The sequence below is a fragment of the Struthio camelus genome, chromosome W, assembly GCF_040807025.1.
Source record: "Struthio camelus isolate bStrCam1 chromosome W, bStrCam1.hap1, whole genome shotgun sequence".
NCBI lineage: Eukaryota > Metazoa > Chordata > Aves > Struthioniformes > Struthionidae > Struthio > Struthio camelus.
The window spans coordinates 6,034,599-6,048,431 of NC_090981.1; the positions used below are offsets into that span (position 1 = coordinate 6,034,599).

The 13,833-nt window shown below is 40.8% G+C and overlaps 1 protein-coding gene across 1 annotated transcript; it reads left to right on the forward strand.

Annotated features, from left to right (window-relative positions):
- The first annotated feature begins 1,537 nt into the window (after positions 1-1,537).
- LOC104148020 (phosphoserine aminotransferase-like) lies at positions 1,538-13,265 on the forward strand. The gene is given in 7 exon segments (XM_068925883.1): positions 1,538-1,558; positions 3,393-3,562; positions 6,775-6,837; positions 6,839-6,901; positions 10,714-10,738; positions 10,740-10,852; positions 11,479-13,265. Coding segments are annotated over 7 exon segments (561 nt in total). The 3' UTR covers positions 11,585-13,265.
- The last annotated feature ends 568 nt before the right edge of the window (positions 13,266-13,833 follow it).

Below are 13,833 nucleotides of genomic sequence, written 5' to 3' on the forward strand. Positions count from 1 at the left end.
TCGTTAGTCTATTTTCTCCTGTTTTTTGCAAATGCAGTACTCTTCACCTCGACTGTTTCACTTAGTTTGACTGTGGGCTGATGCTGCATATAAAGTGCTCCAACTCACTGAAGTAAGGAGGTGGACAGAGCTCTTCATGTCTATTATAAGGCATGTTGCAAGAGTGTTGTTCACATGTATTGGTATGAGAGAAATAGGCATTTTTTTTTTAATCAGCCTTCTTTTTAGTACAGATTTTCAGATAAAGAATGCTACTAAAAAATAGGATTTTATCAAGCAGTTTAAGAAATCCTTTATAATGGTCTGCATGGTCCCTTTGATTTTTTTTTTTCCTCCTCTGTCATGAATATGCTTGCATGTGCAACACACTGGCTAAAATTTCTCCATCTCTAAAATAAAAAGCAGCACAGCTCTTTCTGATTGGCCTGCTGGTGACCAGCTGTTACAGTTGACAGGTCATGCAGCTACCCTGTCAGCAAGGCAGTTTGCTTGCTCCTGCAACATTCCAGAGCATGTGTTTTCTTGACAGATCATGCGATGCATGCATGCTACTTTTATTTTGGAGAGTTTTCTACTGCGTCTCCCTCTCCTCCTGTTCCCTTTTGGAGGGACAGCGAATGTTCTGCCTCAAACCTGGGAATTTGCAGAAATCACAAGCAGCAAATCCAATGGTTAGAGTCTGGCTCCACTTTGTTGATGTGTGACAGCAATGAAAGAAGAAAGAACAATGAAAGGCTGAAGCAGCAGATCAGCTGGCTAGGGCTTTCTGGAGTGACCTGTGCTTTTTGATTGTCTCAAAATTTTGTTTAGTTTTTTTCCTAACTTTCAATAACATAAAAAAGGTGCATATTTAGAAAGTGCAGGACCTCGTTCTCTGAAATCAGGCCTCGTTCTATTGTGTCAGTTTAAGGTGCACAATTCCATATGTTGCTTTTTGATATTTCCCTCAATGCTTCAGTTATCCTATTTCTACAAGTCAAGTAAAAGAACATAGGAAAAAAATAAGATCCTTGGGTAGAAAAAGTTAGTACGTGTGCAAACATTATGAAGTCTTCTGTAAAAGGTGGGAAGTTCCAGCCAATTCCTGCAAATCATTCTGAAATAATCTGGAAATTTAACTGTTGAAATAACAACTTGAAATACAGACTCTCCCAAAGCACATAATTTAGTTATGCCATTTTATGACAAGCCTTCAGTTACTAGATACAGTAAAATTATATCGGTGCTTATGTGTCTGGTAATCTAATTTGAGAAGTGTCAGGTTATTGCAGTATGGAGCAGCTGGCAGATGCATGATGCATTAGTGACTCACGGTAGTAAAAAAAATCTCCTGATTTTGTTTATTGGTTTTATTTTTGTTAGGTGTTACTAGAAGCACAGAAAGAATTGGTAGACTACAAAGGACTTGGTATTAGTGTTCTCAGTAAGACTTTTTAAAAAATTCTGCATATTTTTCAGAATGTAGATGTTTAATTATTTAATAAGAGCTTTTGACCTTAGTATTTCAGCTGAATGCTTACCCTTTCTTTTGTAATACATGCTACCATGGTATACCAAGGTATGTCCACAGGATGCTCTTTCATACTGCAGTTCTTCCTATGCTAACCGCTCATCAGGAAACCATTAAATGATACTTAGCCAGGCATTTAGTGATGCAGCACAAAGGACTAGAGACACATGTTATGGAAACAGTTTGACCCTAGGTTTCCAAGGAGCAGTCTCATGTACATCTAGCAGCAAAATTAATTATTTATTTAAATGACAGTACAGCAAAGTAACAGCTCGAGCTGGGGCAATTATACTCCTTACAGTCTCATTTCCCCACCCGCCAGTGACAGTCTCTCCCAATCTTCTTTACTGAGTCGGTGGTCTCTTTCCTCTGGATTGGTTCACGTCTACGTCCCGGGACAGTTGCTGTGTTCCTGCTTCACGGTGCCTTCTCTTATCCGAAGGTTAACCGTTACCTCTGGCCATTGTGTGCTGTATCCTTGAGGGCTGGTTCGAGCTGGGTTTGCAGTCGCATCCTCAGCAATGTCCCTCGAGCTCATTTACAACTCACTCCTGCGGCCTGCAGGCTTCGTCTACTTTAGGCGCTAGTGCTAAGCTGGGCGAGAGCTAAATTAGCTCCCTTTTCTAATACACAGAAGATAAGTAATCATAACTAATGCATTAGTACTTCTGGATCTTTAGGAAGGTAACCTGCTTTTTTTTAATGTGTGCGTATATATACATGTGTATGTATATATATATGTATATATATATTTGTATCTTGGATTATATGTATTTTTAGTTGAGAAAGGAAAGGATGCATCTGAAATATAGCATGCTTCCCATTAGGAATGCACAAAGCATTTTCAAACTTGGATGCATATCCAAGGCACAAAGGCACCTGTAAGAGTCTGAATGGCTGGAGATGCAGAGCAGTGAAATCATTAAGGAAATCATATTTTGTTAATTGGATATCTGATGATGGATATAAACATTGAAATCTGAAATTTCAGATCTGAAAGTTATCTATTATCTTATTTTCAGCAAAAACATATTGAACTATGTTGAAATAGTTCATGCTATTAGCTCTCCAAGATTATTTGTCTACTGCATTGTCTTCACTGATGCTGTAGCTGCCAAAGGTATTTTCTAAATCATATTTAGTCTGTAGCTAGTGTATATTGTTATAGCAGGGCACTGAATCAGAATTTTTGATCCTGCCTCTGACATGGCCACTTTTAAGCCATAAAGCTTCCTATGCCTTACAATTACTGTCTCAGTTTCTTAGAGGTAGAAGATAGAACTTATGTTTGTAAAGTGCGCTATGGTTGGGAAATGTTACTGACTTGTGAACTAGGGAAGCGGAGCATTTGACCTTTCTTATCTGTGTGAAGGAAAAGAAGAGGCAATTGTTAGTGCATTCACCTTGGCTTTTCCTGATCTGCCTCTCTTTGAACAGGTGGATTATGTGATGCCTCTTCTGAAATGCCAGATTAGTTGTAAATATTTCTATTTATTTATTTATTTTCCATAAACTTGCTTGAAGTAGTGTGAAACGGGGACAGGCTGCCTTGAGAATGATTTGTGACCACTAAATAAACAGTTGGCAAATTACTGGGAAATCTGTTGAGATGAACTTCCTCAGCTGAATGAAAATGCATGGTTCTGATAATATGTACGTGTTAATACATGGGATAACAATTCTATGATAGCTGGAAGTCTCTTTGAAATTGGAATATCTCCTAAGCCCTCTTTGACCTGCAACTTGCTTATTTTCAACATATTCTCCAAGCTGTTCATTTTAATTGTATGCCTGTTGTATAAAGATACTGGCTTATTATGCAGTTATAAGATCTATTAGTGACTGCATGTAACAAGTCCTTCTTTTCTTCTTTCTATTAAAGTTTGGTGTGATTTTTGCTGGTGCTCAGAAGAACGTTGGCTGTGCTGGCATTACTGTTGTAATAGTGCGTGAAGACTTGCTGGGATTTGCACTGAAAGAATGCCCTGTAGTACTGGATTACAAAACACAAGCAACAAATGGCTCTTTGTATAACACTCCACCATGCTACAGGTAACTTACCCCAGTATTTAATATCCTGTATTCAGAAGACTACTGCACTGCTCTCTGCTGCTGTGGTTGAGAAAAGTTTCAGAAATGAGTATATTTGCTCTCAAGTCATTGATATGTTGGAGTCATGATTCCTGTGAAGACCCTTAAAGCATTCAGCCATGTGACTACAGTCACGTGGCTTTGATGGTGTTCAACAGGACTGAGCCATAAAGGACATGATAATTTTAGAATTACATATTATATGTAATAATTCAATTGTAGAAGATTCAGGATCTAATTGTCTGCTGACTTAAATGCATACAACTCTAGTCAATTCAGTGATACTGCTTCCATCACCACTAGTAGATAATTTGGCCCTTAGTCTTGCTTCTTGAACACTGGGTATAGATTTGGGTTAATTTCTTCCTGAGCAAAGAAACCCAGAGTAAGATGTAAGCTCTGGTGACCCTTGCAAGGACCATGGTTTTGTTTTTCACCTGTCAAAGCAGGAGAACTAAAGTTCATCTCAACAGGCCTTCTGCCTCTGCATTAACTTTGGGGCTTCCCTTTCCTTCCAGCTACTCTCTTGCCTTGGGACAGAACAGACTATACAGTAGATTTTATAGATAGTAGAAAGAAAGTGCTGTGTAATCAGAATGTAACCACTCTCATTAAGTGTCTAATGTCTGTATAGGGCCTAGTGTAAGGGATGAGATTAGGGAGGTGGCTGATCCCTTGCCTGAAAGTGAGAACGGCTGGGGAGCTATTCACACATAGAGTTAGAAGCCTGAATATATACTATACATATATACGTATGTACCCCAAGGTTGTTCTCAGCATTCTGAACCTCCAGATCTCTCTATATTTTCTTTGCTAGAAAATAGTAAATATTATTACACATTTTAATAATACAAAATATTACAAGAGTATGCATTCTTTCAAATATTTTTGGAGCATTTTTTTGTTCTAGCTACGTCATTCACTGCAGTGAGTTTTGAAATGAAACTGTTGAACATAAAACTAAAAATAGCATTTTAGTCATTGCTTTGCTTTATTCTCTAGTGTATCTCTCCATATTGTTTTGATTACCACCTTCATGCTCTTCCTGGCATCCAAAAATAAAACTCTGTTCTTCTAGCTTCATAATCCTTGCCAGCAGTCAAGATTATAAAATCAGCATGTACCTGGCAATTTCATGTATACATAAAGCAGAACAGACTACAGCTTGCTCTTTCAGAGTTACTGGCTCTGAAGCTCTGATAACTATTGAAATGACGCTTTGCTACTGGAAGATTTAGATATTGAACCAATAGTATCTGGCCATTCTAGATCTGCTGAGGGAGCTGGTGGATGTCATTGCTAGGCCACTCTCCATCATCTTGGAAAGGTCATGGTGAACAGGAGAGGTGCCTGGTGCTGTCACTCCGGCCTTCAAAAAGGGCAAGAAGGAGGAGCCAGGAAACTACAGGCCTGTCAGCCTCACCTCCATCCCTGGAAAGGTGATGGAGCAGCTCCTCCTGGAGGCCATCTCTAAGCATGCGGAGGACAAGAAGGTGATCAGGAGTAGTCAGCATGGATTCACCAAAGGGGAAATAACGCTTGACCAACCTGATAGCCTTCTATGATGAAATGACTGGCTGGATAGCTGAGGGGAGAGCAGTGGATGGAAACTTCAGAAGGGGAACCTCCTGAAGTCCAACCAAGGCAAGTGCAGGGTCCTGCACCTAGGCAGGAATAATCCCATGCACCAGGACAGGCTGGGGGCTGACCTGCTGGAAAGTAGCTCTGCAGAGAAGGACCTGGGAGTCCTGGTGGACAACAAGTTGACCATGAGCCAGCAATGTGCCCTTGGGGCCAAGAAGGCCAAGGGTATCCTGGGGTGCATTAGGCAGAGTGTTGCCAGCAGGTCGAGGGAGGTGATCCTGCCCCTCTACTCAGCCCTGGGGAGGCCCCACCTGGAGTCCTGTGTCCAGTGCTGGGCTCCCCAGTACAAGAGAGACATGGCACTCCTGGAGAGAGTCCAGCGGAGGGCTACCAAGATGATTAGAGGGCTGGAGCATCTCTCCTATGAAGAAAGACTGCAAGAGCTGGGCCTGTTCAGCCTGGAGAAGAGAAGACTGAGAGGGGATCTCATCAACGTGTACAAGTATCTGAAGGGAAGGTGTCAAGAGGCTGGAGTAGTCAACAGCCTGCTGTTGTAAATGTAGCAAGATTGTGAACTCAAAGCTATAAGGTGCTTTGCTTATTTATAACAGGCAGTCTGTAACCTCAGTTATTCTGCAGTCTTTCTGAAGTATTCAAAGATTCAAGGTTTGCATCCATTGAGAAATTAAAGGTAGCAAAGTTAAATCAACCCCCTGCTAGATCCTTGTGATGGAAATTTGTAGGGTAATGTTCTTTGAGCACTCCTTTTGAATCTGTAATGAAAGGATTAATAAAAGCAAACCTGTTGGAAATATGCCATTAAAAACTTGTGAACAGTTTATTATGTAAAGTGATGTAGTTGTGGGAAACGCCTGAATTTGAACAAGCTGAGTTTTATAGCAAAAGGCCTTGAGGGTTTTTACATTACACTGGGTAACTGGCATTGAAATGTTTGGTCCATAGCCATGTGAATTCAGCAGGCTTCCAGGTCTCAGCTCAGAACTTGAATGGTAATGAATAGTTAAGTGTAATATATTTATTTGTTTCACCAAACATCACTCTTCATGTGGAGAAAGAGCTCTTAACACTTATGAAAATGAGATTAGATTTCTGGCATTATTAATGCATATACATTTGAGATTCACCCCCAGCACCTTTACTAGAGCAGCTGTGCAGGGTGTATGCTAACTCTGGCTCTTTCTTGGACCTTGACAGTCAGTTGTACGGTCAAAGAATTAGCGGTCCTTGAAGTGAAATGCCTGAGGATGTCCTTGGGAGCTGTGCAGGGCTGAGGGAAACCTACAGGATGTGCCCTTCTGTGGTGCAAGTGATTAAGTTTGGTGCAATGTATTTATGTAGCATTTGAATTTCAGGTTACTTTATCTGAGTCCAAAAACACTGACTGCTTAAATATGTCATAATTTGGAATGTAGTCCAAATTCTGAGTGGTTAATCTTAATAAAAACCCTAAAACCAAAGGTAGCATTTTATAGCTGAAATATTTTGTGGATCATTAAACAGGACTGTAATTTTTTTCTTCTGTTTCTTTTACAATAACCTGACTGAATAATGTTTTTTCTCTTACACAGCATCTATATCATGGGATTGGTACTGGAATGGATAAAGAATAATTGCAGGGCTGCAGCTATGGATACTTAGTTCAATCAAATCACAAATGATTTATGACATTATAGACAAATCTAATGGATTCTATGTGTAAGTAAGTTTGTCATGGAAGGTTTGGTTTAGGGGAAAAGTTCAGAAAATGGGTTTTACTGAACAATGGGCATGAGGTGCCAGTCACCCTGTCCTCTCTGTGACCCCGGTTAGCCTGCAGGAATCCCCCACTGCCGCAATCGAAGATCATTGGCGGAGGGCTACGTGTGCCCTAGCAGCCCGTACCGGTCAGTCAGGCAGAACGTTCCAGAAGGAAGGCGAGTCTACACAGCCATCTGCAAACTGGTCCGCAGTATCATTAGGGATCGAAACCGGACCACTAAGAGCAGGGGTCTAGACAAATCTGACCAGTCGCTTGCCTGCGGTCCCAAAGCGGGACAGGGATAAAAGGGGCACACGCGAGCCCAGCAGCGGCTTTTGCAGTGGCAGTGGACAGAAGAGAGCTGAATTCACTGAAGAAGTGGCGGTGGCGGCAAAGAAGCAGCTGCCGAGAGCTGAAGCCACTGAAGCGGCTGGGGAAGCAGCAGCCTCGGCGGCCTGTTTCAAGGCTCCAAGACGCCAGGCAGCCTTGTCCAAGGCTCTCTTCCCGCCGCCCCGCCCCGCCCCGCCCCGCCCCGCCGAGGGAAGCTCTCCGGCCCGGCAGGCTGCGGGCAGCCAGCGCCGCCGTGCCCCCTGATCCGGGACGCCGGGTCAGGCAGCTGGGGATCCCCCCACCGCTACTAACACCGGCGGACACGTGAGTCCGCCCCGCCCCGGGGAGCAGTAACCGAAGCGGCACGCCGGCTCGGCTGCGGCCTGCTCGCCTTCAGAGCGCGCGCGGCGGCGGCGGCGGCACACTGCGCCCGGTGCAGCCTGCTGAGGAGCCCTCGGGCTTGAAGCGGCACCTCCCCCCGGGGCGTGGCCTGCTTGTCCCTCCCCTCCCCTCCCCTCCCCCCCGCCTTCCGGCGTAACCACCAGGTACCTTCCCCTCACCGGTTTGAGCCCACGTCTGTACTTGTAATGACCGTAGTTGTTCCTGTCCTGTGCTGCGCGGGGAGTTCAATGTGTGGCTACTGCTGTTGTTGTTATCGCTAGCTTTTAATTGTCATTGTTACCAGTGATACACGTTAAACTTTGTTATCTGCTTCTGGCCGTTAATTGAGAACCCAGTCATAAGTGACAGGGACACCTATACCGCCACCCGAGCCTTTCTTGCAGCGTGGGGCGCTGTGGGGACCAGAGCGTGAGGGTGCTCTGTGGTCGGCTCAGCCGCCCCTCCCCGGCCTCCCGTGACTATGTTTTTTTCCCCTTGGTTTCAGTGTTTGTTGCACAGCCAAACATATTCACATATTCAAAAGTATGCTGCAGTCAGACGGTTAAAGTTGCCTTTTTGATACAATGAGAAATCCTAGAGGGATTATTTATGCAAAGCATTTATTTGATAACTATCCAAGGATGAGTCTCATTCCAACAGAATTTGGAGTTATCCTGCATAGATCAATTGTGAAGCATATTAAAAATGCATATTCTAAACTTCATAAAATGCAGAAGCCTAGGCAAGGTGTGTACAAAAAAATATGCTAAAACCTCTGCTTTGTATGCCTGGTGAATGTCTTGGTAAATACATGCCAAAGCAGAGAAAGTAGCTTGTAAGAAGTTCTAGAGAGCAGTTCTCAGTATCATATTCTTTCTACTATCTTTTGATACTTAAAAAGATTCTGCTTTTTCTTTATCAAGCAGCATCTTTATTAGCTCATTGTGCCCAATCCTGAAACACATACTGAAATAGCAGGAGTAAGATCAGACTTAGATGTAGTCACAGCATAAAACATTTTCTTTACATACAATTTATTTTCTTCAGTTATTCCTGATGGATTTTCAAAGCAGATTTAACCCTCTGTTTTTTCATATGGTTACAAGGTATTTTTGAGCTCATGGGACCCAAAATGCGTATAGCTGAAAGTCGATGTTGTAATTTGGAATAATTATGTTAATACTCACTCAGCTTAAAAAGTAGTGAATGACTATGAAACTCTGCCAAAATATTTTTCTTTACCTTCAGCATAAAATTGACAGTTTTTGGGACCTAATTAATTTTCAAGTCAATGTTATAATAGGGCAAATTAAATTTGGATTTTAAATTAAAGCTGGCTGCAGCCTTAATTGACGAAGATATAGTTCCATCATAATATTTAATACATTCAGTTTACCCATTTAGTTAATGAGAACAACGTCTTTGCCTTTGGCATTGTCATGATCAGGAATGTGATCCTACTCCAGTGAAGTCCTGAGGGCTTTTCATAAACCTCAGTGAGCAAATCAAGCCTTGTAAAAGCATTTTTGTGACAAATAAGAAATCTTTGTTTCTGGCAAGCTGGTCTGTAGGGCTGTGAGTGTTAAATGCAGTGCAAATGGGATGGTAAATAGGTAATTGGGAATGCAAAGCAAATTTCACTAATAACTGAGCTGTATGCATCTTATTAAGCAATGTAGTTAAGACTGCAGATTTTTTTATCGTGTCTGTGACTGAAAGGAGGACTTACCCAAAGCTGCCTGCCCAGCTGTGATGTGCTACCTAACCTGTGGCATGCTTCACTGAGTAAGCAGTGTGATGAGCCTTTCAGTGAATGGAGACTTTCTACAACAGCGCTGTGTACCATTCACAGTTTGTTACTTTCCAACTTCTAATCACTAACAACTTGCACTGAGTTACATTGGGTTGCCTAATAGCAACTGGATCTTGTAAAAACTATAGCAGAGCTGCAATTATTCAAGTGTGGAAATGCTTACAGGAGTAGGCCTTTTTGAAGAGTGTTTTCTTGGTTGCATCTGAATTGTAAAATTTGCATATACAGATATGATCAATTATTTCTTTATGATGGAGACATCTGTACAACAGAACAAGTGAGGACATCAAAAAGGATGATGTCCATTCTTTGTCAAATAGAATAATAATAGGCATGGAATTTGCATGCAATTTATGAAAAAACGTATTCCTAATGAATCCCTGCAAGAATCTATACAGCCTTGGGAAAGGATAAATCTGGTAGCCTCATATGTCCCTTGTATAACCAGAAGCACTGAAGAAAAATAATACTAATTTTTTTCCCCCCTGTTCTTTCCTCCACAAAGTATTCAAAGATAAATTTTGTTCTAAAGGAATCTTGAATTTTCCACTTTGGATTAAAGGGAATTCTAAGGGCTTAAGAAGCTATGATGTTCCTAATATATGTTATGGCCATACATGTGATGCGAAATTTGTTCCGGAGATATCTCCTCTCTTTGAGACATATTCATGATTCTGAATACTACTAATGTAGAGGGGGGACTGTAATCATTAATTAAAGGCTCTTAATGGTTATTTCCTTATGCTACATTCTTATACTTGCTTTATCTCTGTTTAGCTGGGTCAAGCTCAAGTTTGGTATCACTTGTGACTAGCTGCATAAAAATAAGTGTGTCAATCTGTGAAGATGAAGAGAAGAACCTGCTTGAGACTTGGTGAAAGTGTACTATAGTTTACCTTGACCAAACCTCAGTTACTTTTTTGGAAAACCCAGTTACTCTGGGGAATGCAATGGAGACTGTCCTGTCTTTTAAGTTTTTGAATTTGTTAAACTCTTTACAGGCCTCTCCTGTATTCCATAGTGGCAATTTTGGGTTATGTCAGGAAGGGGTGACCAGCCTTCCACTTATCATAATTCATTTACTTGGTTGAAAAAGGAAGGTTCCTTTATTTCATAGAAAGTAATCATCTCTCTAAAGTAGAATAATGCTAAACAGATGCAATTATTCACTTCCTGAAATTGTATATAGCTAAAAATGTTGATTTAGCACAAAATAGGTTAATCATAATTTTGCAATTTTTCCAGGTGCCCAATGGAGGAAAAAGAACTGAAGCAGAACGAACATCCCCTTCTGCGTTGGCAGTATCAAGGGGGATGAAGCCCTAGAAAAGAAATTCCTTGAGAAAGCTGTGGAACTTAACATGATATCTCTGAAAAGGCATTGGTAAGTACTAGACTAAGATGAATCCTTTTGTTGTGTAGAATTAAATATTATTACAATGATACAGCAGCAGGCATTGTTTATTAACTTACCAACCTCTCTCCCTGACAAGCCTTTCCTCTCATATTGGTTTGGGAGTACTGGGAATAGCAGCCTAGAAACTGTAATTGGAGCCTGCTGGTGGCTTTCCTACTGTTTAGGCATGATGGGGCTCAGAGAGCTCTCTCTCCAATTCTGCTTTCCTCCCCAGTTTGATTAATCAGGCTCTCTGCAAATGCTAAAGGAGTTGGCTCTTAAGGTCAGATTCATTACTGTATAAAGTGCCTGCTACGAAGCTGGTCTGTGTGGCTGCAAGAGTTCCTTCCTCTGTTACAGTGGTGTTTGTGGGATTAAAAAAATTAGATTTTTGAGGTCACAGGGCTACATCATTGGAGCTATAAATACCTAATAAATACTGAGTATACTTTGATAGAAAGCTTGCCTTGAAGAACTAAATGTTGCTGCTCATTCATATAGAATGTGACCCTTACCACTTTGGGGTAGGGGCATATAGCTGTGAATAGATAATGATATGCAAGTCTTTTCTAGCATATACAAAATGTTGTTGTTCCTTCCTCTTCTCAATTCAGATCCATGGGAGGAATCCGTGCCTCTTTATATAATGTGGTGACTGTAGAAGATGTTCAGAAGCTTGCAACATTCATGAAAAGCTTCATGCAGATGCATCGGTCATAAATGCTCATGCTGCACATTTATGAAATAAAAGCTAAAGGGTTCGAAAATGACTGCGCTACTGCACAGCTGTAGTGCACAAGTTATATTGTCTTTTAGTTCCTGGAGCTCTTTTAGTTAACTACGTGGGATTGAGGGCCCAATCTTGCAATGACTTGGACAACCTTGGCTTCTATTTGAAGGTGAAGATCCTCAGCCAATCAAGGCTGGTTCCAAAATTTGTAAAGCAGCCCACTTAATTTGCAGTTAAGCTGTGAGCAGCATCGAAAGATGCTATGGGTCCGATTCTGACCTTAGACATGCTGCTGTAATGCTTTGTTGAAATTTAGAGTCACTCTTTTTGTTCATATAGATACAACTAGAATAAGAATCTACCCTACTATTTGAAAAATCTCTTGCCTCTGTTATTTCTTGTTTCTACAGTTACAAATGACTTCTTTAAAGATACTGTGTTCTCAAATTTCAGAAGGCAAAACTTGTCATAAGCCTTCCATAGAGCTTCATAAATACTATGTGACAGCACAACGAGGCTAGAGCTGAAGTTAAGTGTTCTCTAAGGATATTTAGTTGGTTTATCAGATATATTCCAACTGTACATCACAAGCAGTTCTCAGAGGAGCTAATATCTACATTCCTGACTTCAGGCTTTTGCATTTAGATGTTTGCTCCCATGCATGAAACAGTATCATGACAGTCCCATGTAGTAGTACCTATTATTGTAGTTAATGTCTGTAGGATTGGGCCTTTTTTGGTGTTACCGTTCATAGGTTTAAACTAAAATGCATGAGTTTGTTGTGAAATCAGTTATTATTTCTCTATGCATTTTATATTTTAAACTTTAGTATTAGTTTTATATTCTTATTTTGGAGTGTGCCTATTTGATGCTCCTATCTGTTATTTTAATTTGTTAACCTTGCATCAAACTGCACTGCTATGTTCTATTCAATGGACCTGTGACTTTCTCTGCACTGACTTCTTAGTCCAAAGTGCCACCAACTTTCTTGTCTGGTGCTCCTTAAATGTCTATCTTCTCTTCTAATTGTTCCACAGTATTCTTTGCCTCTTCGTTGATTCATTTTTGTCGCCTTTGTATGTGGGGCTCTGCCTAACTCCAGCCAATGTAAATCTTGACTTCTCTTCCTTTTCCTTGCACTACATCACACTTCAGGTCCAACTTTCTCATTTTATCCTCATGGCTTGCTCCAGACTTTGTATAACTTCAGTTCCTTCCTTACCCCAGTGTATCAAAGATCTTCAGAAGATCTTCTATTGTAATACCCTTATTGAGTTATCCTTCCTTCCCAGCCTGTGAATTTACTACCAATGATAATATTTTGACATTACCCTGCTATTTTAACTTACGTAGAGACTATCTGCTAGTACCATAATGTTGGAAATTACTGCAACTGGTTTCAGACTGTAAGCTCTTTGGGACAGGATTGTGTCTGTCTTTGCTTTTTATGTAACACCAGTACAGTGGTGAAGCTTTAATAATAGTGATGGACTGTTCCTTTCCTCATGGAACCTCACTGCAAGTCAGTGGAGTTGCAGTAGAGGTGAATTGCATTCCTATTTGAGAAGTCATTGTTCTATGACTGTTTTGAGATTTTTTTTTTGTCAATTTTGTTTAATTACTTTGAGTTGCACTAATCAGGTGAACAAAATAAAAGACTTGCCACAGCATGCTGTGAAGCTTCAATGTGTCTGAGGTTTTTATTTTGACACTTTTTGGAAGGATGAGAAGTCCATGCATGGTGTGTATTAGAATTTCAAATTCCAGTATCCTTTTTCTTAGAAACATTTCCCTCATTTATGTTTTCTTCTTGAAAATACACTTCCCTACAAATGGCATGGGGAAATGAGAAAGAAGGCTTTGAGGTCTACTTCAGGTTCCCTATATAAGCTATTTAATTTTTTAATTAAAATTGAGCTTCCTCCAGAGTCTTGTACACCTTCTTTTTCAACAGTACCTTTGTCTCTCCATCCCTCTTTCCAAAAGTCAGCAAACCTTTCTATGCTATGCTAACCTTCCATTCTGCTTAGCAGATGTGCTGTCCTGTGTGATTAAAAAAAGGCTTGCACTGTTGTAGGCAGCTGGTTTATTGACCCAACAGGGGGCTTCTCTGTTTCTTCCAAATTATGCTTCAAATGTTGTCAACAAAGATATTTTTGCCCTGAAAGGTCAAAAAAGAAGTTAAATCAAAATGCAGAATAAAGATCAGAATTAGACATTAACAGGCAGTGAGTGACAG